Source organism: Argiope bruennichi, chromosome 4, assembly GCF_947563725.1.
Source record: "Argiope bruennichi chromosome 4, qqArgBrue1.1, whole genome shotgun sequence".
NCBI classification, from domain to species: domain Eukaryota; kingdom Metazoa; phylum Arthropoda; class Arachnida; order Araneae; family Araneidae; genus Argiope; species Argiope bruennichi.
In genome coordinates, this window is record NC_079154.1 from 9,247,681 (window position 1) to 9,273,044 (window position 25,364).

General features: G+C 29.7%; 2 protein-coding genes across 2 annotated transcripts in view; both read left to right on the forward strand.

The window, feature by feature from the left end:
* LOC129965694 (diuretic hormone receptor-like) overlaps nt 1-17,342 on the forward strand; it is an 85,385-nt gene extending 68,043 nt beyond the window's left edge. Inside the window, exons 7-10 of the mRNA XM_056079803.1 lie at nt 9,827-9,908; nt 12,352-12,418; nt 13,405-13,490; nt 17,168-17,342. Of these exons, the coding sequence (XP_055935778.1) occupies nt 9,827-9,908; nt 12,352-12,418; nt 13,405-13,490; nt 17,168-17,342 (410 nt within the window). The remainder of the gene's footprint in view (nt 1-9,826; nt 9,909-12,351; nt 12,419-13,404; nt 13,491-17,167) is intronic.
* A 55-nt stretch (nt 17,343-17,397) lies between these two features.
* Nucleotides 17,398-22,113, forward strand: LOC129966979 (uncharacterized). Its single transcript, XM_056081603.1, has 2 exons — nt 17,398-17,432; nt 21,707-22,113. Exons 1-2 carry the CDS (start codon nt 17,425-17,427, stop codon nt 22,008-22,010), a joined length of 312 nt encoding a protein of 103 aa, XP_055937578.1. The 5' UTR covers nt 17,398-17,424; the 3' UTR covers nt 22,011-22,113.
* Nucleotides 22,114-25,364: the final 3,251 nt, after the last annotated feature.

Consider the following 25,364-nt stretch of genomic DNA (forward strand, 5'->3'; position numbering starts at 1 on the left):
GTTGAAAAAAAGAAATAAATGTTAAGAATATATTGTAGGAACCGTTACTTCATACTCAAAAAAATTGGAAAAGGAGGTACAAATTTTGAGTAAAATAAATTTTAATAAAAGTCATATTCTAGTTACAAGGTAAGGAATAAAAAATATTAGCTTCATATAAAATAAAAATACCTAAAACAGCAAACCATTGAGTTATCAAGGAAGCCAGTTAGGTTTTATAAAGCTATAGACAACAAAATACTAATTCTTTTTGTGTAATCAAGAAAATCTTGTGTTTTAGGTTTTATAGAGTTATAGACAGCAAAATACTAATTCCATTTTGCAATCAATAAAATTTTGTGTTTTAGATGTTATAAAGCTATAGACAACGGAATCCTAATTCCTTTTTGTGCAATCAAGAAATTTTGCGTTTTATTTTGATATGTATTATAATATTCTTTATCATATACTTTCCTTCGAACAGCTTTTTTCAAAACTTTTGCTTCCACTTAATTAAAGTTTGCATATTGTACTTGTGAGCAGAATTAGGCCACAATTAATATGCTTTTCGTCGATTCCGCACATAATATAATTTCAGGCTTCAAAATATTTGCTTACCAAGATATCTTATGGAACAGTTTTAAATAAATAAGATGAAATGCAAATGATAATATTTAGGTTAGGTTGAACAAAATACAAGTATTGTGCATGCATGATTCTGTATTTTGAAACCTTAAAAATATTTATTTTTAAAAAAAGTTTACATTTGTTTACTTTTTATGAAATAATATTTCCTGGAAATATCGCAAAAAACGTCAAAATTCAATTTAATTTTTAATTAATTAAAATTTTGAAAAATCGTCCTGAAGTATACATTTCCATGCTCCAAGATATACATATGCTAAATTTGGTAACTATAAGTCAAACGGTCTGACCTATAGAGCACCGCATACACACACGTTTATCTTTATAATTAATATAGATTAAGCAACAATATTTTAAAGCATTCAAATAAAACCATAGACTTAATTGAAGGAGCTGAAAACTTCCAAACACGCAGTAGAGAGTTTGTTTCGATCCTCCGTTCAAATTCCTTTATCTGCAAATCGTAGCAAAGCTTTTGAAAAATTTTGGTTGAAACTCTTGAGCAATTTTTGGAAGTCTTTGAAACAAAGTTATGATAGCAAAATATTTAAAGTTTTTCGGAAAGAAGTTACACAGTGAAATAAAAAAATAAAGACTTTTATAAAAATCTATTTTTTTCCATTCAAATAACATGCATGAAAAGACTGCGTGTATTCAATGTTTACTTTGCGTAAACTTTTGCTCTTTCACTCTTTTTACTGGAGATTTCTTAAAAGAAGACTTTCGCTCTAGATTTTTCGGTGACAAAGGGGGAAGAAGATTTATTACTTTTTCATGCTTATTATTCTCGAAATTCCATTTTTTTTTTTTTTTTTTTTTTTTTTCTCGAATTTTTTTAGTCTATCTCTTAAATATTACGAATTGCTCGGCAGAAAGATATCAGAAATAATTTTGTGACATTCTCATTTTCTTATAAATGAAGGAAAAGGAATTATTACAAATGCAAAGAAAATCTCCTCCTCGTGATCTCCATCTTACAAACTTCTCCAAACGCGAAAAAAAAAATTAATGGTATCTGTCTATCTGACAACACATTAATTCAGACACAACAAGTTTTAGTAAGCACTATTTATGCTAAAACTGTTGATCTTTTAAATTTTGAGCAATGAAATCAGTTCATGGAAAATCTGCTTGTTTATCTAGTACCACCTAGTATTCATTCGCGTCATCTGACCGAGGTTCAAAATTGTAAGATCTCTCTCAAATTAACCATCGTATTGCTTCGAAACGGAGAGTTAATGGATTGGTTTGGTTTAGTTATATTAACGCCCCGTTTGAAGCAACACTAAGGCTATTTTGGGACGGACCTCGTCATTTTGAACCCTGGTCAGATGACGAGGACGACACCTGAGCTGGCACCCCCCTCTCCACACCACACCACACCACACCAGCGAGAGGACGTTTGGTCATGACGGATTTAACGTGCAACAGACCCCCTTACACGACGGTTCTTCGGTGGAATCGGGTCTCGAACCTGAAACCCTCCGGTTCCTAAGGCGGGACCTTACCACCAGGCCACCGCGGCCCAGGGAGAGTTAATGGAACTAAACTAAACTGTCTATTAACAAGGATGTTAAAATTATAACTCAAAAATGTTTGATACCAGATGAGTAAAATTTGGTATGTACTTGTATTAGCAGATTGTAGAAGTGTATTATCCTCTGTAAATGCAATTTTTAGCTCCTCTTGTGTACTATATTTTATTTTAACAATTGATCAGCGTTAAAACCCAGATAAAAAATGAAAGCATTATCTGTCATACTTATGCGTGTCTAAGTAATATTTATTTTTTAAATTAATTGTTTTTTAATTTAAGAACATATTTCATTATCGAAAAATTAGCCATTCGATGTATGATTTTGGCTCATTATTTCAATGTGAAGGGTTTAATCTCAGAGTAAATCCGACTAGGAGGTAATTGTCTGTTTGCGATTGCAATAACTCAAAAATACGACGAATTAGACAAATGAAGTGTAGTATTCTGTGCTGATATTACAATTTAAAATTTTCATTAAATTCTGAGCCTAATCGGAACTTCGAAGTTTAATATAAACCATTCCAGATTGTGTATGTAAGCGAAGAAATACGTGAAAAAAAATATTTCCCATGGCTTCAATATTACTTTCCTAACTGGATTTAATTTTCAATTCGTCTTCAAAAAGAAATCTAATTTTCCCTTTTTGTTGCTTTTACAAATTAATTTTTGAGATTTCCAGCATATGAAGCGAATACCTTTTGATCAAATTCAAAAAAAAAAAAAAAATAGTAATGACAATACATTATTACAAAAGACACAAATTTTTTATGTTTTATCGATTATTTATTTTTATTTTAACTTTTCATATTTACATAGAATTCAAACTCATAATTTAGAGGCAATACAAGAATAAATGAAAACTGTTTCGTCTGAAAAGACTGCTGGTAAAAAAAAACTGAAAAATGAGTGTTATTATTCTTAGAGGTGATTTTCATTCATCTTTTGGTTGAAGATTAAAGTTTTTACATGTTTAATCAAGTCGATTTATCCCATGTTTATTTTTGAAGTTAAATACCGTGACATACTTTTTAAATATTACATTGTTTAAAAAAACAGGTATCTTATTTTATTAGCAATAAATTTTGAATTTTTTTTTCTTTGGATCATATACTTAACAGAATTCCATTTCCATTCATCCAAATATAATATCTCTTTGAAAAAAATGCCTCTATTCTAATTCACTCATGTTAATCCGAAGATAATGTCAGTAAATCTGATGGTTGAATCTCACGGTGCAATGGGACTTCGAGTACTTTTTTAATGCTTTGAAGAAAGTTTGTGTAGTTAAGCCCCTCTCTACAATAGATAAAACCAGCAAGAGAGTTCTCCCCGCCACTTTTTCTTATAAAATACAGTGTGTTTAATACTTCATAGTTGAGTGAGGAGAAAAAAAAAATGCATTTTGGAATTTTTTTATTTCTCTTATGATGTCCTTTCTCCGACTAGTTCATAAGTTGTTACAGATCTAAAATTTTTGATAATTTTCTTTTTGCATATTCCCTACGAAGAATGAGTCCAAAAGTGCATATAGTTTTGGATGCTTGTTTTTTATCATTGTAACTAACGGGAACAAAAGTTGATACAGATCTGCAGTTTTGGGAATTTTCTTTTTAATATCTTCATTTTGATAAATGAGTCCAAAAGTTGATATGCATTTGCAGATAGACTGAAAAGAGGTAAATCTACAAATTGTGGATTTTTGACGAATGTGTCTAAACATTGATACAGATCTACAGTTTCAAATGTTTTATTTTTGCCATCTTCTAATCGGCCGGTTGATTTCAGGTGTTGATATAAATCTGTTGACAGATCTGCGCATAAAGGTAGTTCTACAATTTTGTCTATTTCTCTTTTAACATCTTTCCTTCGACGAATGAATCGAAACTTTGATACAGACCAACAGTATTGGATGTTTTCCCTTTGCCGTCTTCCAACCGACTCATTGGGATGGATGTAGACTAATGGATGTAGATCTATGATTTTGGGTTTTTCTATTTCAATATCGGATCTCTGTATCTCTGAATTCAAAAAGTTGATACAGGTTTACAATTTTGTTTGTTTACTTAGACTGTTTGTTGTTTTTTAGTCGTTGCCGATCAATAACTTTTTAATCAATAGTCGTTTAATTTAGTCGTTGCCGATCAATAAAATTTGACAACTAACGTTGTCAAATTTTAAGGATCTAGGTAACAGCCTTTTTTTATTTATTTTGGACATAGATAGACAAATGTCCACCTACATCCAAAATCTGATGATGATCATCCATATACTGATTATAAAACTGGAATCTCAATTTCATCCATTTAAATGGCAACGCTTTCGAATTTTGCATTCCTTTGCAAATAACCATAACACAAGGAATTTTGTCTGAAATTAGATAAAAAATATGATATTTCCTTTTAGGATTTTATTATTCTTTTCTAGCTTATTTTGGTTTTGAGTTTAAATACTAACGCACTGACAGACATGATTTCAAAACTGGTTTCTTCATGCTGAGGGTAAATTTAAACGGAATAATTTAGCAAAATCTCGTGAGTGGATTTTTTGCTGATTAAAATAATTTCTATACTTTGTGTATGAAAAAAATGAGAATTATGTTATTTAGATTTCTGAGTCTTTGAATATTTCTTCTTTGATTGCGCATCACATGAGAAAGTGAGTGGAAAGCCATCATAAAATATCATCTTAGTAAACATGAAACAAATCAAATCAAACAAAGATGAGTTTAATAAAGCTTTCAAATATTTGCTTTAAAACACATAAAAGAATAAAATTAAAATATCAAACTTCAAATAATCTCATTCACTCTTTAGAAATGAGCGATAATCTGTGATTCACGAACAACTGCGAAACAGTTTGCTTTCATAAAAACTCACTCCAAACCTTTAAAAAATATGTAATGAAAACTTATTCCCATCCCATTATTTCCTATTTGTTTATTCAATATTTCGAAAATTCTCTCTCGTGAGTTTTGTGACTCATTCATTCCACACCTCGTGGAAATTTATAGAGTTTTAACTGACGACTAAACGGAAAAATCTCTTGAACAACATTTCCTCTTAAACATCGCAGAAGTCTCTTCGAGTGAGAGAAAAAACGTATGGTAATGAAAAGAGCCATTAAATTTTACTTTTAAAGATGAAGTGCTTAATTAAATGAATGACGCCGTTTAATGAATCTTTTTCTCAACTTGATCACGAAGTGAATGAAAAATGCAAAAATGTACTGTTCTTCGGGAGTTTATTCTAGCTTCGAGGGCAGAAATAGCGTTTGTTTTTTATTTTCAGACGAGCACGAAAACCTTTTTTTTTTTTTTTTTTTTTTTTCCTCATTTTAATGGAAGTTATAACATCCAGTTTAAGCAGCACACGAGAAGAAAACTGTTTAATTGTGCACTGGGACTATTTAAAGCTTTGAACTTCAGCAAGTTCATCATTTAGAGGTTTTTATAATTTATATACTAAAAAAGAACGTTTCTGTACGTTGTTATGAAATTTTCTAAGAAGAATATTCCCTTATTTCCTTTAATGGATGGTTGTTTGTTCAAATAGCGGCCCATGGGTGTCTGTGCTCTTTGAAACATAATGGCTATTTAAAGGAATGAAAGTTTTTAACAGTTTTAATGCATTTTTTGTAAAATAACTATTATGACCATAAAAAATATTAAATTAAAAAATGCATGTAAAAATGCAAAAAAAAAAAATTGATTCCAGAGTGTTTATTCTAGCTTTATTTAAAATTTAGTTTAATAGGATTTTAAGTCAAAAAATATTTCTTTAGGAAATTTTTTTAAAAATTTAAAAACTTTTTTTTTCTTTATTTAAAAGATAAGATAAAAAATCTGTCATTTTTGGATCAAAAATAATGATCTTAGATGTCACCATAGGAAATTCACCATTCCAGAATTTGGATTAAACTTTCGACTATTCCAAATTCATTTTCCTGTGCTTTATTTATTTATTTGTATATCCGATGTATTTGCTTATATTTTTAATTCAGTTTTATGCATTTTTTGTGTGTAAAAAATATGGATTTATTGAGTATCAGTTGCGTTGTAAAAAAAAAAACTTGATAATGAAGCAATAATATCACTTCCGAACAGTCTATAAATTTGTGGAATGGTGGTGGAAGTGAAAAATCTTCAGGAATACGGTCATTTGGAAGTGAAACCGAATTCTTATGATACCGGAGTTATTAAAATGCTCGTTCATGAAAATGCTCTAAGTAAATTGTATGATGTATGAGGTGTTATTCCTATATATATATATATATTGAACCTCCAAATATTTTTCTACAGCAGTTTCTCCCGCAATCCAAAAAAAGGTAAGGATCGCTGGTTTAAGAGATTACACCACCAGACCATATCTAGATAGTTTTTTATAACCAGTTACTCTAGTATCACAAAAAGTTTCATTCATATATATATTGGCCTGTGTCTGAATTTTTTAAATCGATTATTTAACGGGATTTCTGAAAGACAGATGAGAGCGAATTTTGTGTAATCATGAAAAAATCTTTCCTGAAAAAGAAATCAGTTCAGGAAAGCCAAAACAAATCTTGCTGAATTTTAAACAGACTCTACGCTTTTGATTAGAAGTTTGTAAGTTGTTTGGAAAATTTAGAAGAGGATAGATAACTGTTTGGATCAGTCAGAATTCAGATTCTACTCAAGAAATCATTGAAATTTATCGTGATTATCAACAAAAGAATGAGCTTGCAAAACTATGTTCGTTTCAAATGATAATTTATATAAAATTTTGCCTGAATTTTTAAAAATTAGAACCCCCCCCCCAAGAGGGATGATGCAATTTCTCAAACGGAATTAAAGAAATTTTGCCAAGGAAATTAGAAGCTGTTTTAGTAAACCTAGATGAATTTTATATCATTTTGTAGCCTTAAATGAAATTTTTATTCTTCACTATCCGCTTGAGAAACGATCAAAACAAAAAAATGTAATCTTGGGATTCTATTTCTCTTTCTTCCCAACCAATGAAAACTGTAACTGTCTCGTTGGCAAGAAAGGAAATAACAGCTCCCTGATGGGATATAATTCCACATAACCATTCTCATAAGTCCTTTCCTAAAAAGTTTTAAAGATTTTTGTGGAATAATCTTTTTAAATTTTGGGGGGAACGGTAGAATAGTTACCGAAAAGTACTGAGTTTTTTTGATAATTCCTTTAAATAATGAGATAAGGGAAGGGCTACCTCATATATGGAAAAGGAGGATTCCTTTTTATCATGATAATGCAACAACTCATACTTTTGCAAATGTAAGCTTAAAACTACACTATTTGCATTTCCAATTTTGTTCCTTCAAGTAAGTACGATTTCCAAACTTGAAAAATTGTGTTGGAGGGCGAAATTTTTCATTGAATGGGGACTCTAGTGCCGAAATGTGTCAATTTTGAAGAATGGAGCAATAATATTACATGGATGGAAGTAAAAAAAATCTGGAATAATATTGAACTATATTTGTAAATCTCGCAAGAGAACAGTGCTGAAAACTAAATACATAGCATAAAAATAAAATTAATAATTTATAACTTTTTCATAATGAATTATCTTTATATAGACTACTGTTAAAATAAACATAAAATAAATTAAATGTGTTACTGTCGCAAAAATATTTTACATTAATAATATTGTGTTAAATTGTAAAATTTATAAGATAAATTGCTATTATTTCCTTTTTAAAGGATAGAAAGCCTGGAAATAATTAGTGCAGAAAATTAGAAAAAAATCCTTTTCTGTGTATTATTCCATCTGTTAGAATTCGTCTGTTTCAGTCAGAGAAAGAAAAACGTCCCTATATAAATAATGTAATAGATGTCAAAACTCATTTTGATAAGAGTCTATTCTTCAGAAATCTAAATACTTTTTCCATATTTTGCTCCCAATTACCTTGAAGTTTAAGAAAGGCTTTAATGTAGATTCCTGGGCAGTTAATTTGTCTAAATTTATTTAACTATGTATAGAATTTATTTTCCTTAGTTGTAAAAAATTTCTATATAATTACATAACTACTTTCAGATAAATTAATTTAATCATGATATTTTCAATATATATATATGTGTGTGTGTGTGTGTGTGTGTGTGTGTGTGTGTGTGTGTGTGTGTGTGTGTGTGTGTGTGTGTGTGTGTGTGTGTGTGTGTGTGTGTGTGTGTACGTGTGCGTGCGTGCGTTTGTATAACATTTAATTCTTGAAAGTAGAAGGCAAATTTGAATACATATATGAGACGTTGTATTTTTAATTTCGTTTTATTCTCTCTTGGGAGGCAGGCATGATTATTTACAAGAAGGCGCAACGCGGCGCAAAAGCAGAAGTAAAGAAGGGACGAAACAAATGATGACTAGTCTTATATAACATGGGATTTCCGGCCACGCGCCAATTCAATACATGTGTTGACCTTGAGAAGGGCAACGGAAGTATCACTTTCACTCGATACGTAGAACTGATTGCGCAGTACTTTTTACACAGCTTCAGTTGAATTCATTAAACTGAAAGTAGAATTGGATCAGGAAATAAGAGAATGGACTTACTATGGGCTAAATTAACATAAAGCTTTGGAAATTAATTTGGTTAAAATTAAGAGTTTAAAATATCATTACATATATATATATTGCTTATACTTCTTTTTTCTCGGTAAGTTAATAGCTCTAAAATTGTAAGAAACATTTCTATCAAAATGTAAATTTACATGTCTTTTCGATACTGTATCAGTTTTAATACAGGAAACCACAATTGAAGTTCGAAACTAACCACAATAAAAATTCAATCATGGCAAAAATTTGAATTAATATAAATTATGCCAAAATATGAGTGCGTCGAGCAAGAAGTGGTAATTTTTAAACCAGAAATAGCATTGAAGATTTAATTTCGATATTAATTATTTTAGTAAATAATCCATAATTAATACATTATATTAAATTTTCATAAACAAATCGTTTATGATTATAATTGAAAGAATATGTTAATGTGCTTAAGAATAATGATTTAATAAATAAGTTATTTTAACTAAGAAACAGAATAAGAGAGTTTAAACATAGCTATTTCAAAATAAAATAATTATTAAAAAATGAGTAGTACATTTAACATCCAACATGTTTAAGGGTTTTATATATATTTAATCGTAGTATTCTAAAACATTTTTTTTTCAGTTTTTCTGGACAAAATTTAGCAAAACAAAATCTTTTTTACAAGAAACTCTATAAAATTGATTTTAAATGCTAGGCTGAATCATTAAGAAAGATGACTATTTTTTTCCATAAGAAAAATTAGTTGGCATACACAAAGCATTTCAGAATATTCGGGAAATCTCTCATAATATAAATTTTAAAATAGCTAATATAAAACGTTTCGAATAATGCGTAAAAAGAAAGTTTTATATTTCAACCATTTTGAATTGTAAAATCTTATTTTCTATTTCTGAATATTATTTTGAAAATTCAGCGAAAATTCTAACATTTAACCCCCATTTGATCTTTTATTACTTTTTTTTTGTAAGCAAATATTTACATTTTCCATGTTTCTGCATATATATATAATATTGCTTTTTGATTATCAAAAATGATATTGGATTTTCTTTTAAGAATCTTAGAATGCTCAAAATGCATCTAACGTTTTTTTTTTTTTTTTTTTTTTTTTTTTTTTCGTCGGTTAAAGGAATTCCAGCAGTGATTGTCATATCGTGGGCTTCAGTGAAAGCCTATTTATCTCCGCTTTCAAAAGATCCGTTGGTGGATGAGTAAGTCAAATTCTTGAATTTTTTTTAATGTCTAGATATTGTTTTAATTGCTTTTTCAATTATATTAAATTGAATAAATTATAGCAAAGTCCATTCTTGTGTATTGTTAATGTTTTGCCATTTTAAGACAAATCTTAAATGTTTTTACTTATTATTTCAAAATATATGTAAATATACCGGGAGATTTAAAAGTCTGTTAATATTTGAAAATCAATCATTCACGGAATAATGCAAGCAGAAAGTTAAAGAGCTTGAAATGACGGAAAGACACAGAGCTTGAAATGACGTAGAATTTTACAAAAAAAAAAAAAAAAAAAAAAAATGTTACAAATTTGCGTCATTCCTAGCCTGGCTGATAAACATTTACTGGAAAATACGAATTTTATGCAGGATGAGTTCCACCTCATATTGTTACATGTCTAAAAGATGTTTTACGCACATCGTTTAGTGAGGACAGAGTACTGAGCTGAGCCACCATTTCCATCATGCTTTGCCCCGAAGCCAAACTGCAGTCGCAAATCTTCTGCAATCATCCGATCTCATTAGGGATGCTAAAACAAACAACATCTGACAGCAATTTCTCAACACACCTATAGATCTGCTGTGCAGTGCGGTTCACAACACTGTCCCTCGACTAGAGGTATTGATGAATGATGGCTGACATGCTCAAGATTTGTCATAAATTTGTCTTTTATAAAAATCGTTATGCTAATTATTGCGTTTGTTATTATAAGAAGTTCTATCTGTTGGCTATTTTTTGCACTTCTTTTTGGTTTTATTTAACTCCACGGCATTTCAAACTTGTGAGTCAATTTTTACTTCTCTACCTACATTATACCATAAATTATTGAACTTTTAAATGTTAACGGACTTTTGAATCACCCGGTAAAATTGGCTCAAAGGAAAGCAGCCTTTTTGTTCTAATGGCACCATTTCATATGATAGAAATTGGATGTTGGATTGGAAATATCTAGTATTGGATTGGAAATATCTAGTATAAAGCTATTAATAGCGATGAATCATTAAGTGAAAAATTGGCAACGAATGAAATAATATCTTGTCTTGGATTGCTCAAAACAGGCTCAAGGCACAGCATCAAATTGTTTCGGCAAAATGTTCAAATGGAACTGTTACTTAAAATCAAATGTGTACATGGAAAATGAGTGCATGCCAGGAATGCACTCATTTTCCGGTACCGATTCCGATTCCGATACCGATGGTGCAAAAACTTTTACACTAATGGCTGTGCTAATGGCTGTTTTACACTAGTGGTTGTTCCGGGATATCAACTGTACTCACATGTTCATGGTAAAATTTTCATTTTGACTTGGAAGCATCTTATATATTAACAAAAATTCAAGATTTAGTTTTGTTGATTGCCATTAGATTCTACTTGCGATCAAGCCATAGGCACCTTCGACCTCAAAATAAAATAATCGATGAACTTGATAAATCAAGTTTTATTAATCTTGACATCAAAACTGTAGGTCTGTGACTGTATTGTTTCAGGTATATTAATTGTATTCTTAAGTTCAGGGTCAGAATTTCATTTTCATTTTGGACATGCTTTATATATAAAATGTTTCAGGACAATTTCTGTTGAATACTGTTAAACTATATTTAACTATGCTAGTGGCCAGGATATCATCATATTCGATCTTGAGAAAATTCTGCGTTCCAAATGACATTCCTGTTTCAAAATTAATTGATGTTCTAATGAGATATTTGATATGAAATGTAGATGATAGTCTGCGATTAAGTAAATTCAGTCTTCTCATTGCTTTTATGAAGAATGTTTTCATTGTGATATTACTGGAATACCGCGTTATCTATCACTAACAATACAAGAACAGTGATTAAAGAAATTCCACAAAATTCCGCAAAATCTGTAAAATCAACAGATTTGCTGTAGTAAGTGTATGATGAAGCAGTCCGACAGACACGAACACGCAGACGAAAACACAGCCGAGACGTACACAAAAACAGCACTTACAGTATACAGCAACATAGCAAATAGCAAATCGCAAATAGCAATAGCAACAAATAACAAATCGATAGATAGCAATCATAACAAACAGAATTCTTCAGCAATCATAACAAACAGAATTCTTCAGCAATCATAACAAACAGAATTCTTCAGCAATCATAACAAACAGAAGCGGTCAAACAGAATTCTTCAGGAAGAAAGACTTCACACAAGTATTAACGTTCGTCAAAAATCTACTATTCTCCAATGTTTATTCGTTTTATCTGAATTTGACAGCCAACTCTTGGCTGACTCGCCTGTATGATTGTCTATTTGAATATAAACGCTTGATTGTCTGCATCAAATTTCGCACATGAAATCTATTGCACACAAATTGAATATTTCAAGGATTAATTTTGAAATATTTCTACGTCAATACCTACATCCATTTCTCAGCTTTCTTGCTTTCTTTTGCAGCTGTGTTTGGCAAACTAAAGATGTAACTGATTATATATTCATATGCCCGATTATTATAGTCTTAGTGGTGAGTATTGATTTTTTTATCATGATTTTTGTAGAAATGTGCATGCGAAAATATTTTTTTTTAATTTTACAATTAATTCATATTAGCTTTCTCTGAAAATATGAATCTTATTTTGTTCGATTTATTGTTTGCACTGTCAGCTTCAGCAATTCCGTTGAGATTTTATTTTTCCCAATATTTTAAAAAAGTTAGAGGAGGTGTCAATAAGTAACTCACATAATTTAGAATACAATAATAAAAATACAATGTATGACAAAATGGAACGAAAATTGAAAATATTATCAATTTATTACTTTTTGGCATAACTGCCATCCGTAACGAGACATTTGTTACAGCTCTAGATCACTTTGAAATTCCAGTCTCATAGAACGCTATCAATCAGTTTGAGGTTGTCTTGATGAATCTAACTTTCCATCCGTTCGTGGAAAATTGTGAGGATTTTCTTGAGAAGTTTGGAGCACACAAAACACAGCCCAGACTTGAATCCCTCATATTTTCATGTTTGTGATATGAAAAGGTTCCTCGGCAATCAGAAGTTTAACTCTGATGACAACTTCAACCGGGCCTACGACGGTCTATGAGACCCAGATTTTCAAGCTGATCTAACGTTGGGACAAATGCCCCATCATGAATGACAGCTATGTCGAAAAGCAATAAATTAGTAACACTTTCATTTCCGTTTCATATTGTCATGCATTGCATTTATCATTATTGTACTCAAAATTATATGCGTTATTTATTGATATACCTTCATACATTAAAACAATGTTTTAGTGCGGTTCCCTTATGCGGCATTATGTATTTGTAATAATGTAATATAATATAACAATGTATTTGTAATAATATGTAATGTAATGTAAGATTTGATTTGATCTTTAATTTTAGAAACAATTATTAATCGTTCGTGTCCACCTGTATAATAGTATTCAGATGGAAGCTTCATTTAATCATTTCTAATGAACGAGGGGGCTAACTTTTCTTTTCAGATAAATATCTTCTTCATGTGCAAGATTATGTGGGTCTTAATAACCAAGCTTCGCATTGCGACATCAGCGGAATCGAAACAATACAGGTGAGCACAACCAAAACAAATTTCCATGAAAACTATTCGTATTTTTTTTATCAAGTGAGACATGATATTGTTTCGGTTAGGAGGTTTTGAATATTTGAAAGCAATGAATAATTGAAGCTCGAAATCGCGTAGACAATGAATAAGGCATAAATGGCAATTATCATCATCACCTTTTAATCGCATATATTTTTACCTGCTTTTACCAGTATTGCATTATTATTATGTATGCTTGTTTGAAATCAGATGCTTTTTTAAAAGGTTGACCTGCTTTTACCAGTATTGCTTTATTATTACGTATGGTTTTTTTGAAAGCAGATGCGTTTTTAAAAGGTGGACATAGAACTGTAACATCATAGCTGTTATTTCATCTCAAAATCGGTCGAGCTCCAAAACTTTGCTTGCCAGCTAGAAAAATTGAAAATGAAAGCTTAAAAAATTATATATATATATATATATATATATAGAGAGAGAGAGAGAGAGAGGGGGGGGAGGAGGAATAGAGACCGATAGAGAAGCCTCGTGATTGTTTCAAACTGGTTTAAACTGGTTAATGACTTAAATTAATTAATACAAATAATGACTTAAAAAATAATAATGTTCTCACATGATAACTTGAAATTTGCGATCGTAGATTTCGTTTTTTTTTTTTGTTGTTGTTGTTGTTGTTTTTGTATAGATTAGTGGAAGAATGCATTAAATATACAAGTTAGAATTAAAATGCCTCCACAAAGAAAAAAAAGATTTGATTGTAAAATATGTTACCGAATATTTAGTTTCTAATATATAGATCTTACATTTTTTTAAATCGTTTTTTCTTTTATTTTACTGGTGCTGAATCATAATTTCATTAAATTTATCTACTCAATGATAATTAAGTTCTGAAAGTATTAAAATAGTTTATTGCCATCTAAAACAAACAGAGGCGCAAAATTGGAAATCTCAAACGGATCAGATAATAAATGAAAGAAATCGTCATCAAATTCCATTTTTGCTAACATGTAATAAGTAAAATTAAATTTAAAAAAGTGTAAGGAACACTAAAAAGTAAATCATGGTTGTATTTGACTTTTGCACAGTTGAATTTACTGAATACATAAAAAAACCAACAGAACCATTCTAAAAATTCGTCACAAAACTAATAACTATCAATTTTTTAAATTTAAAATTCAATTCTGACCCTTTTCCTTACATTTAGCTTTATAAAAAAATTCACCAATTAATTATTCATATTTCTACAGTAAGCTAACCCGATATAGCCGCATTAGACTTGTCAAAAATATTGAAAATGAAGTAATATATGGAAGATGCAACTGAAGATGAAGCATTTCTGAAATTTGAATAAGTAAGAAAATTATAATAAATAAGCGTATTTAAATGAAATCGTAAGAATAAAGAATTTAAATTACTTCTGAAGTAATTTTGAGACCCAACTATCAGTAAAGCTAATCTTTATTATAATATAGGAAGATGGAGATACAGAACAGAACGCCGTGTCATACACCCGTATCTGCACCCATTCTGGTCACTGAACAGTTTGATGGGCATGCTATAAAAGTTTTATTAAATCCCAAATTATTTACAGTAGAAAAAACAAAATAGCTATGTACAGAATTTACAAACATATAAGAAATGATAGTGCAATGAAACCATTTACAAATATTTTCAACTTTGAAAAATGAAAGAAAAATTATTTGGTATAATAACATTTAAAGAGATATTATGTATAAAAAAAACATGAATTATGTGTTTATTTGTTATCATGACATAGCAGATAAGAATGCAGTAATAAAAATCTAATAAAAATAATTTGGTCGATGGCAACAAAGAAAATCTCTGTTTGAAAAATATTTATGAATGCAAACGAAGCTGAAGAAGCAAGTAATTAAAAAATTCTTCATATATTTATTGAATTACTGAGCTTAAAATTTCTAAATGCCCAAAATGATGGTAAAAATTTAATTTCTAAGAAGTGAATGAGAAATCGGTTACAAAATTTAATCCAAATAACCATGAAATAAGTCAAGTTTAAATGAAAAATAGAATGTAAAAATAAAAACATTTTTAGTATGCGTACTTTGTGTTTACGAAAGAAACTGATTCCGTTTAACAGTATTAAAGGTGTGTGAAAAAAGAGCTTTAAGGATTTTCGAAACAAATAAAAAATAAAGAAAAAAAATGTCCGCTTTTAAAATATATTAATTTTTCTCTTTCAGATTAGAGGAGAATACCTGATCCTTTATTAGATAAAATTGCTGTGTTCTATAATACTTTATAAAACAAGCCGATATACGTTTTTATTTCAAAAAATTTATATAATTTCCTCACAACGTCTTTTGTTCTTGGATTTCCTCAAAATAAGCGTTTCCAATGAGCAGAAACTAAAAGTTATCCCAAACCGTCAAGCCCTTGGATATATCCAGAGTATAAAGTATATCATTTCATAATTTTATTATCATGAATTGTTTTCTACTTTTCTCTATAAGTAAAATCACCTCTTAATTTATTTATTTATGTATTTTTGCTCAGTAAAAAACTTAGTTCATTAAACGTAATCTTAACACACTTTTATTTAACTGATTTCATTTTTATAAAGATGGAACTTTGCAATAGATTTTTCGGTCACTTCCTGATGTTCAGAAGTTTTGTCACATATGTGTCTTCGATGACAATACATTATTTTAATATTTTTAAAACTTAAAGATCAGTTAATCTATAATTTTAATTAAATTTTATTTTCCTGCGAATGGCACCTCCTTGTAGTGAATTTGAGAAATTGTAGCTATCAAGATTCCATAATATTTATAATAATGAAATATAAGTTAACTAAAAAAATAGAAAATAATTAAAATAAAATGTTCTACTCTTTAGAACACTAATAAATGTCTGTTTTAAAAAGCTGTTTTTACTACTACAATTTGTTTAATTTACTACTGTTACATAAATTTATTAATAAGAATGGAGAGTAAATAATGAATAGTAATCACATAAATTATCCTTCCATCATTTACAATTCAAATTGGAAGCTTTAATATCCTATAATTGTTTAAAGTTATATTTATTATATCAATGGAATTTCATAAAAATTAAAGCCGTGCATTTATCACAACCAGAATCACCTCCACGCCAAAGAGTATGTAGTAAATTGCATATATGATAAGAAGATATTTTCAATGTAGCTTATTAACGAATGCCATTAACGACGATATGATTAATCATTTCACTTAATCATAAACCGCATATTGTCCCACTGTTACATCCTGTTTAAATGTATTCTTTTTTCTTATTTAACTTGAGTTGTTTCGTAGAGTAAAAAAGGAGTTTTTTAATTAGTTTTCCACTCTTTTATTGACGCTCTAGAGTTTTCAAATTTTGCACACTTTTGTTTTCTCGATGACGATACCCAGCTTATTACATTGAAAAGATAACTATTATATATCATTCAATTTAATATACTTTGATCCTACACAAGTGAAACTATATTATTGAATTTGAGAAAAAAATTAATTGCATGTTTCCATACTCTTTAGAATTTTTACTTAGTTATTTACAAATTGAAGATTAAAAAGTAGAAAATGAGTCTTTAAAAAAATTCCTTTTAAATATACAAATAATTATATGTGCTGCTTTGCTTTGAATTTATTTTTTAATTTTTAATTTATCCATTCTTTTCTTTTCAGGAAAGCCGCGAAGGCTCTCTTAGTATTGATTCCTTTGCTGGGCACTACATACATGTTGGTCATTGTGACCCCTAGTCATAGAACTGCACGAGTTATCTTCTCATATCTGCAAGCTGTGCTGCTGTCAACGCAAGTGAGTAGCTGTTTTGACCAATCCTTCCAAAGTCATGCGTAATTAACATAAATTTCAACAAGTATTTCATTGCATTTTCGTTTTTCACAGGGATTCACTGTGGCTATCCTTTACTGCTTCTTAAATGGTGAAGTAAGTAGTTCTTGGGTATTATATTTTGTTTTATAGATAGTCATTTATAGTATTTTATAGTGAAAGTGAAGTCATATCACCGATTCTCCGAGCCGTCCGAGGCACACGGATAAAGAAAACTGAATGACCGGACCACCGCAACAGCAACACTGTCGGGAACTGTGGTTGAATCCTAAGGCTCATTACCGGCCACGGTACAACCCTTCCCGAAGGAAGTACGTCCCATCCTCGATGGGAGGAGCCAGATCCCCCACTTTTTTTGTGTACCCTCAAGGGTGGCGAGATCCAACCACTATACCGGAAGCATCTCATCCTCTTTTCGAGGTGCCCCCCCCGGGAATTATCATAAAAGGGAAAATAAAAAATTCTCTTTGAGTAAAATTTGTGGCGGTTGCTTTTCCTTAATGAGGTTGGGTTTAATCGCAGAAGATTAATATGCTAATCAATAGAGTAGGAAATGGGGAATTCTGATCCTCTACCTCCAAAAAATATTATTTTCTACCACTTCAAGAAAATTGATGTTTGATTTCGTTTTTGGTGATGGACTTTTACTCATCGATTAGATGGAAAACGTGGAAACTTTCAACGCTCAATAATGCTCAATCAAATTGCTATGGTATATCATCTAGGGCAATTTCTTAAAAAAATTGAGTGATACTCTTTTGCGACGTAAGACGCATGTTGACTTCACATATGAACAGAAAATCCTCAAACAACCTCCGTCTGCCTCAATGAACAAATAGCCCGATGTCTGAACATATGATACTCATGAATTTAGCCGTTTTGTCCAACCGGGAGGCCCCTCAGATATGAGGAAGAGAAGCTTTTGGCATGGTAGTTGGTTCTCGACATTCGGATGAATATAGAAATGATGTGGGGTCGACTACTCCCACCGATGACGGGACGTACTTTCCACAGGAAGTGCTGTACTGTGACTGGCGATAGTCCTTAATTCTCGCCAATGCTTTTGCCGTAGCCCGAGCATTCAGATTTATCCATGTGCTTCTGGGTGGGTCAATGCGTGATGCTTCAGCTGCTTTAGAAAGTCTGTTGGGGATTATTGGTACGCCTGAAGCAAGGAAGGTTTTGACACCGCATATAAATAAAATGACACTATACCTACCATCATCCTGCCAACTATTATCACAGTATTAGTATTGTGTTATATTTGTAACTGTAATTAATGTATTCTTTAGATAAATAGAAATCGTCTTTCCCGTCTGCATATACTTTATACTTCTGAGTTAATAGATGAAGCACTGAAATGAAGCAAAATGTTAAATGTTTTCAAATGTGGTGTGTATCATTAATAGGTGAAGCACTAAAATGAGACATATTTTTAAATTTCTTCAAATGTATTGTGAAGTAAAATAGTAATAAGCAAAATTACGCGACCTATCCTCTTATTCGAATCTAATGTGTGATAACTATATAGTAAATGAAACATCTGTCATCTTTCTGAAACCTAGTGTATATTAATTAAGCACAGAAATAAGGCAAACTATTAAATATCTTCAAATGTATTGCGACGTAAACTAGTAACACGCAAAATGATCCAACCTGTCATCTTATTTAAAGTCGGAAAGGTCAATCATCCTTCAGTTAATATTTGTTCTTTAATGCTTAATGAACATGTTATTAGCAAAGAATTTTCTCCTATTTCAAATATAGGGTATCTATGAAATCGCTCTGAAATTTTAAAATTTTATAAAGAAAAATGAGAGAGTAATATCACGGGCATGATCTTTTGCTTCAGATCCTATCTCTATATCTCGTATATTTGTCCAATACATGAGGCATCAATGTCTTCAACATAATCTTACAGAAGGAAATATAGGATTCTATATAAAGTGCGAGCTTTTTTGCCTTGGTTTATTATTTGTCTCAGGTACCTCTAAGAGTCGCAATTTAATTATGTACAATCACAAGTTGTCGTGTCCGGCTTAGCGGGTAATTGAAAGTGACAGATGTAAGTGTCTGGCAGCAGAATGGATGGATTTTGTAGGGGAACAAGCAATGGGCTTCTTACACAGTCGATGTTTTTTTCTCCATCAATAGTCCTTTCTTCTTGCGATTTTCTTTCAGTTTCTTAGTTTCCACGATCCTCAGATTGAAGTGTCTGACGTTGACTTTTCTTTTCATGCTTAGTCCTATAATGCTTACAGAATTTCTTTTTTAATTTTGTTCCAATATACCAAGATATACTTTGTGCCATTTCTTGAGGAAAAGCTGTTTTTAAAAGTCCGTTCAACACTCATTTTGTAATAATGTTGTAGATATTTAAAAATATAATATGATTACAAACATTGGAAAATACTGAGTGTATGGGACAAGTTTCATTAACATATTTTATCAATTGCCATTTTAATAATTCTTTTGAAATCATAAATGCATTAAGTGTTTGCCCTGTTTCGACAATTCTATTTCCTCACTCAGAGGAATTTTCTGAAATAAATGTCAACAATAAATAGTATCGAGTAATTCTATTTCTCGGAGTAAAGAATACCTTTTGATTGTAATGATTCGAGCACTTTCACAAAAGTGCAGTCATTTCACTTATGCGTCTACAATGCTAATGATCAATGATGACAAAGCATTGAAATGGCATGTAAGTTGTAAATGCAGGAACATGGTTGTATGTTGAGCCAGATCAAAGACTTTAGAAGACATTATGGCGATACATTTTTAAGTGTGATGTAATGAAAATGTAAGAGCTTCGTAGGGCTTTTGAGATGAGAAAAATATGGGAAATTTCTGCCATCGTACTGCTTCATGAAATATTAGAATTTCAGAAATTGTCTGTATTTTATAATTAGTTAATAAATGATTTGACTGACAAACAAGTGTTTATAAAACAACGTTGTATAAAAACAGTTGTTTTTACTATAAATTCTACTTTTCGAAAAACAGAATTTGAAATTTATTTCTTCGTTTATTTGCAGAACTTTTGCTGACAATAATTATTTCTAAAATCGATCGAAAACGTTTATAGGCAAGAATGTTATTTTTTTTTCGACAGTATTTTAGTTTTTAAGCGAAACGTGACCTATGAGTACATGCCGTGGCTGTATGATTATTTTTACCGTCACGTTTTCAAAAATGGATTCAACTTTCAAGAAGATTTTCAAAATTGATTTTTATTATTGCTAAAAATATAGAACTTGTGAACCTCGAAATTGAAAATGTTCTTTAGTATTAAGTATTTTATTTTTAAAACTTCTGCAATGTTCTTTAAATGTAGAACTTGGAGAGACTGTAATGGACTAATTATTCTTGAAACAATTTTAATAATTCCTCTATGGCCGTAATTAAAAAAATGTATCGAAATATGATGGAGAAACAAAGAGAAACCTTTCTCTGAGCCATAGTCTTTCAGTGAAATGCGAAAAAATTATTCTTCGTCACTCACAGAAACAAATAATCTTTTAGTCTACTAAGTATATTAGTAAAGCACTCGTAATGCTCTAATATACACAATATACTAGTGCATTATTTTTTTAGAAAGATTGTCAAAAATATAAAACATATCTTGTTTATAAAAGTGTATTTGCTCTTATATTTTTCATTTCTTAACTCTTTGAAATCTTAAAGAATATTATATATATTGTTTTAGAAATATTATATTTCTATCCTTAAAACATATTGTAATAAAAAATGTATTTAGTTTCTCAAAGAATAATTTTTAAAAACTATTTTGACTCTTAAAGGATACATCATTTATATTCTTAAAAATTATTGTTTAAAGAATATTGTATTACCATTCTTAAAGGATATTGTAATTCTTTGGTTAAAAAATATTATCGTTTGATTCTTAATGAATGCTGTATTCTGATAAAGGACATTGATAACGAAATTAAGGAATATTATGTTTCGATTCATAAAGAGTACTTTGTTTCAGTTCTTAAAGAGTATTGTGTTTCAATTCGTAAAGATTATTGTGTTTCAATTCTTAAAGAATATAGTGTTTCAATTTTTAAAGAATATTGTATTTTAATTCTTAAAGAATATTGTATTTCAATTCTTAAAGAATAGCGTGTTTTAATTCTTAAAAAAATTCTTTAAAATGTTGTTCTTTAAAAAAATCGTTTCGATTTTTCGAAAACTCAGAATCGATTCTTAAAAAAAAATTGTTGTGGTTTAATTCTTAAGGACTACTGCAGTCTCCTTCTTAAATAATGCTTTATTTCGATTCTTACAAAATATTACGTTTCGAATTTTATATAATATTGCTTCTAATTCTTAAAGGATATTGCACTTATGCACTTCATTTTCAGGTTCAAAAATCTATGCGTCATTTGTGGCGCCGTTGGTCTACACGTCGCACCGTTCACGGATCACAGAGATACTCCTTATCATATCGCTCATCTAACTGCGAGAGAGACAACACCCTCAAGCTGTACAGAAGCGCTAGAGGGATTCAAAACCGTGGAAGCTGCGTATCTTTCACCACTACAACCACCACCAACTGGCACTCAAATTGCAACCGCTGCGACTGACAGCGGCTTAACAGCGCGACAGGCAGAACTCCCTCTCGCGGAAAGCACGTGCACTTTTGAACCTTCACTATGGTGCACATAGAGTAACATCTAGTAGAGTTCACATTTGTGCATAAAAAGAGCGAAAAAGTATTCAGTTTTTGAAAATCCTGTTAAATTATATTTTCTGTCCGTTTAATAATATAGTATACATTTTATTCATTTAGTTTTGTATTTTAAATTCTTGTGTTTTCTTTTCTTTTTTTTTTTGTTACTGTCACTAAACTAAAGTTATTTCATTCACTACTTTAAGTTATTATAATATTCATTGACAACTTTACTTTAGTACTTGAACAAAACAGTTTCCATTGTAAAACTAGCTTTTTAAATCATACAATAGTTAGCCCTAAATCATATATCGCTTACAGAAATTTTGATTTTAATCTCAAATGCAAATTCTAATTTATTTATTAAAAGATTACATATCATTGTTTAAAATGTCCTCCGATTTTTTTTTTTTTTTTTATCTTTATCGTTCTTCATTTAGTTACTAAATTTCAAAACCATCCAAAACTGTTAGTTCAAAATCCATCACAGTTTTTTCAAAAACAGTCGTCATAAAATAAGTCATATTCCTATTTAGTAGATATGCTATAAATTTAGTCATAGCCTTATCAAAAATTAAAATTTTAATTTCAATCCTAATTTTATCAACAGGAACACTCGAAAGTTTTTAGCTATTAATCCATTGTGATATTTAACTGTCCTTGTTTTGAAAATCACCAAAATGCATTTTTAAGCAATATCTAAAACTTTTCTTATTTTCCATAGTTAAGAAATCCAACCGTTATTTTGTTAAAACCACATGTTCCTTTTCTTTTATTTAAACTTTATTAAACATAGCTGCTTGTTCAACAATGTATACTATATTTTCAACAGATAGTATATTATTCAGATAAAACTTAAAATATTACATGAAATTTATTATAATAAGAAATGGCTCGTTTAAATATTTTTGACTCTTATTAATAAACTATATTTTCAAGTCTATCGATAGTTTATATCGTGCAGTAACAAGTGAATCTATTTTGAAAATTCAGCGCATATTCAAAAATGGTAATTTTTAACAAATTATTTTTTAGTAGATTGTTGAAATGTATCACTATTTTAAAAAAGCAAATGTTGGAAAAATTATGTATTTCTGCCGTTAATTATTCATTCTAGTACAAAAATGTATCAGTTTCAATTTTTTTAAACAATTTCTGGCAAAAGCATATGTAAGTTAATATTTTTTTTAAAAAAACTTTATTTATATAGCAGATGGATATTTTATTTTTATAAAATTAATTTTTAAAGGAAAAGGAGTCTTTCAGTACTTTTTTCTTAAAGCTAATTAAATTTTAAGTTAGTAAATCACTGTGAATTACAAAATAAAATTTGATTGCTGTGCATTTGTGAGGTTTATTGTCAGAATGAAATTAAAATAATTCAGTCAATGCTGTTATCCAATAAAATTGTGTTAACACTAAACTATTGAAAGAAAAATACCAATTAGGATTAAATTAATATCTGACTTTTTCAAAAGTTAAAAGAAACTCCACAGCTTAAATAAAATTTTATGACCATGAGTTATGCGAATAATGATACATAAAAAAAATTTAATATGAAAAACTGTAGTATGAAATAAGCAAAATAATGTGAACTTTAAATGACAATATATTTCGATTTGCAAGAAAATATAGGTGATATCCTTAAATGTTACCTTAAGTTCAATATTTTAATTTTTCTAGTCGAAGGTAAAAAAAGAAAAAAAAATGATATTCCTCTTTGTTTTAATATATATATATATATATATATATATATATATATATATATATATATAATATTGAAATATTTTGTTCCAGAAACCTATTAATTATAAAAAAATGAAATTATTCAATATGTTTCGCTCAAGAAGTCGTTTTAAATCGCATAACATTTTTCGGTCTTATGTGTTCTAAACATAGTTTGGTCATGAATAGGCTTGTCGTTTACTTTCGAAGTAATCATTAAACAAACACAGCAACCTGCTTTCTGTAATTCAAGTTAAAAAAAATTAAGGTCGATAAATGACACCAAGTCAAGAAACACAACATCCTGTTTTATGTGTACAGGGTTCACACTTAAGTCCTGCTCCCCTTATCGATAACTTCAGAATGGCGACCATAAAAGGGATGTCTAAAAAAGTGGCCATAAGAGTGATATAATTTCATTATAACTTTGTGCTGCCACTTATATTGCAACTTAGCGGCAAAATTCAAGCTTTCATTCTTTTTTCCTTTTGAAAACGATATGAGATATGAAAGAAAAGCATCACTTCAGTGGTGTAGACCATCTTAGACCCCTTGTCATTAATGTGCTTTAAATGTCAATTTTTACTAAAGCGAGGATGATCTACAACTTTGTAATTGTCTTTTGCTGTTAAGAGACGCTATAAATAGTCTTGTAGTGTTTCGTATAGCCACTTTTATTACTACAGCTGTCGCCGTTCTGAAATTAAAGGGGAGGGAGGATATGAAGACTTTAGTTGGCCCTTTCTAAACAATTTCTGTATTAGTCAGTCAGGACAACTACTCGATTCTGACGATTCGTCATGAACGACGATAGCATGATGTATGAAAAAAACTGTGTTGTGTGCAGTATAGGTGTCTTGATTTATCTATATATCAGTAAAACTGATACAGATTTCTTTCGTGAGTTGTAAATGAAATCTCACGTTCATTTCCATTATTTTTAATGCCATTTACTCAATAAACTCAAGTGTATTGTCAAAGTTCATTTTGTGCATATTTTAATGTTGCATTTTGTGGTTGTAGTAAGTCACTTTTCTCATTTTTGTGTAGAATAGAAAAAATATTGTCTTGCGAGTAATCCCAAACCAAAATCATGCATGGAATCATACTTTAAAGTGTAATTCCTCATTTTCTTAATATGTGTATAACATAGCATATCAACATGTCTTCTATTATATGATATTGTGTATTATCCTTGTTGTAACTGTAAACAATATCGTAAACGTTATTCTTATAATAATTTCTAGAATATGTATGTTTTTCAAAACAAAAATATTTTTGATTAAAAATATTGGTTACATTTTCTTATTTTCGTTTATTCATATTTTGTTATCGAATTTAAAAACTAATTCTATTTAATTAAAAAATTTTGAAATGCATTTAGCCATATTACCACCCAATTTATTCAATCAGATTCTGAAAACTGTATTCAGAGAGTATGATGAAAAAAAATTTAGGACATATGAAAAACTTGCATGTTTAATAAGTCGTATTATATGAAAATTGTGCTGTCAGAATGCTATGTTAAATGAGAGTTGACTCAATTTTCTATAATGTTATATCGGAATTGTATTCTTAAAATTTTGCTCTAACGGAAAGTTTGCGTAAATATTAAAAATTGTTGT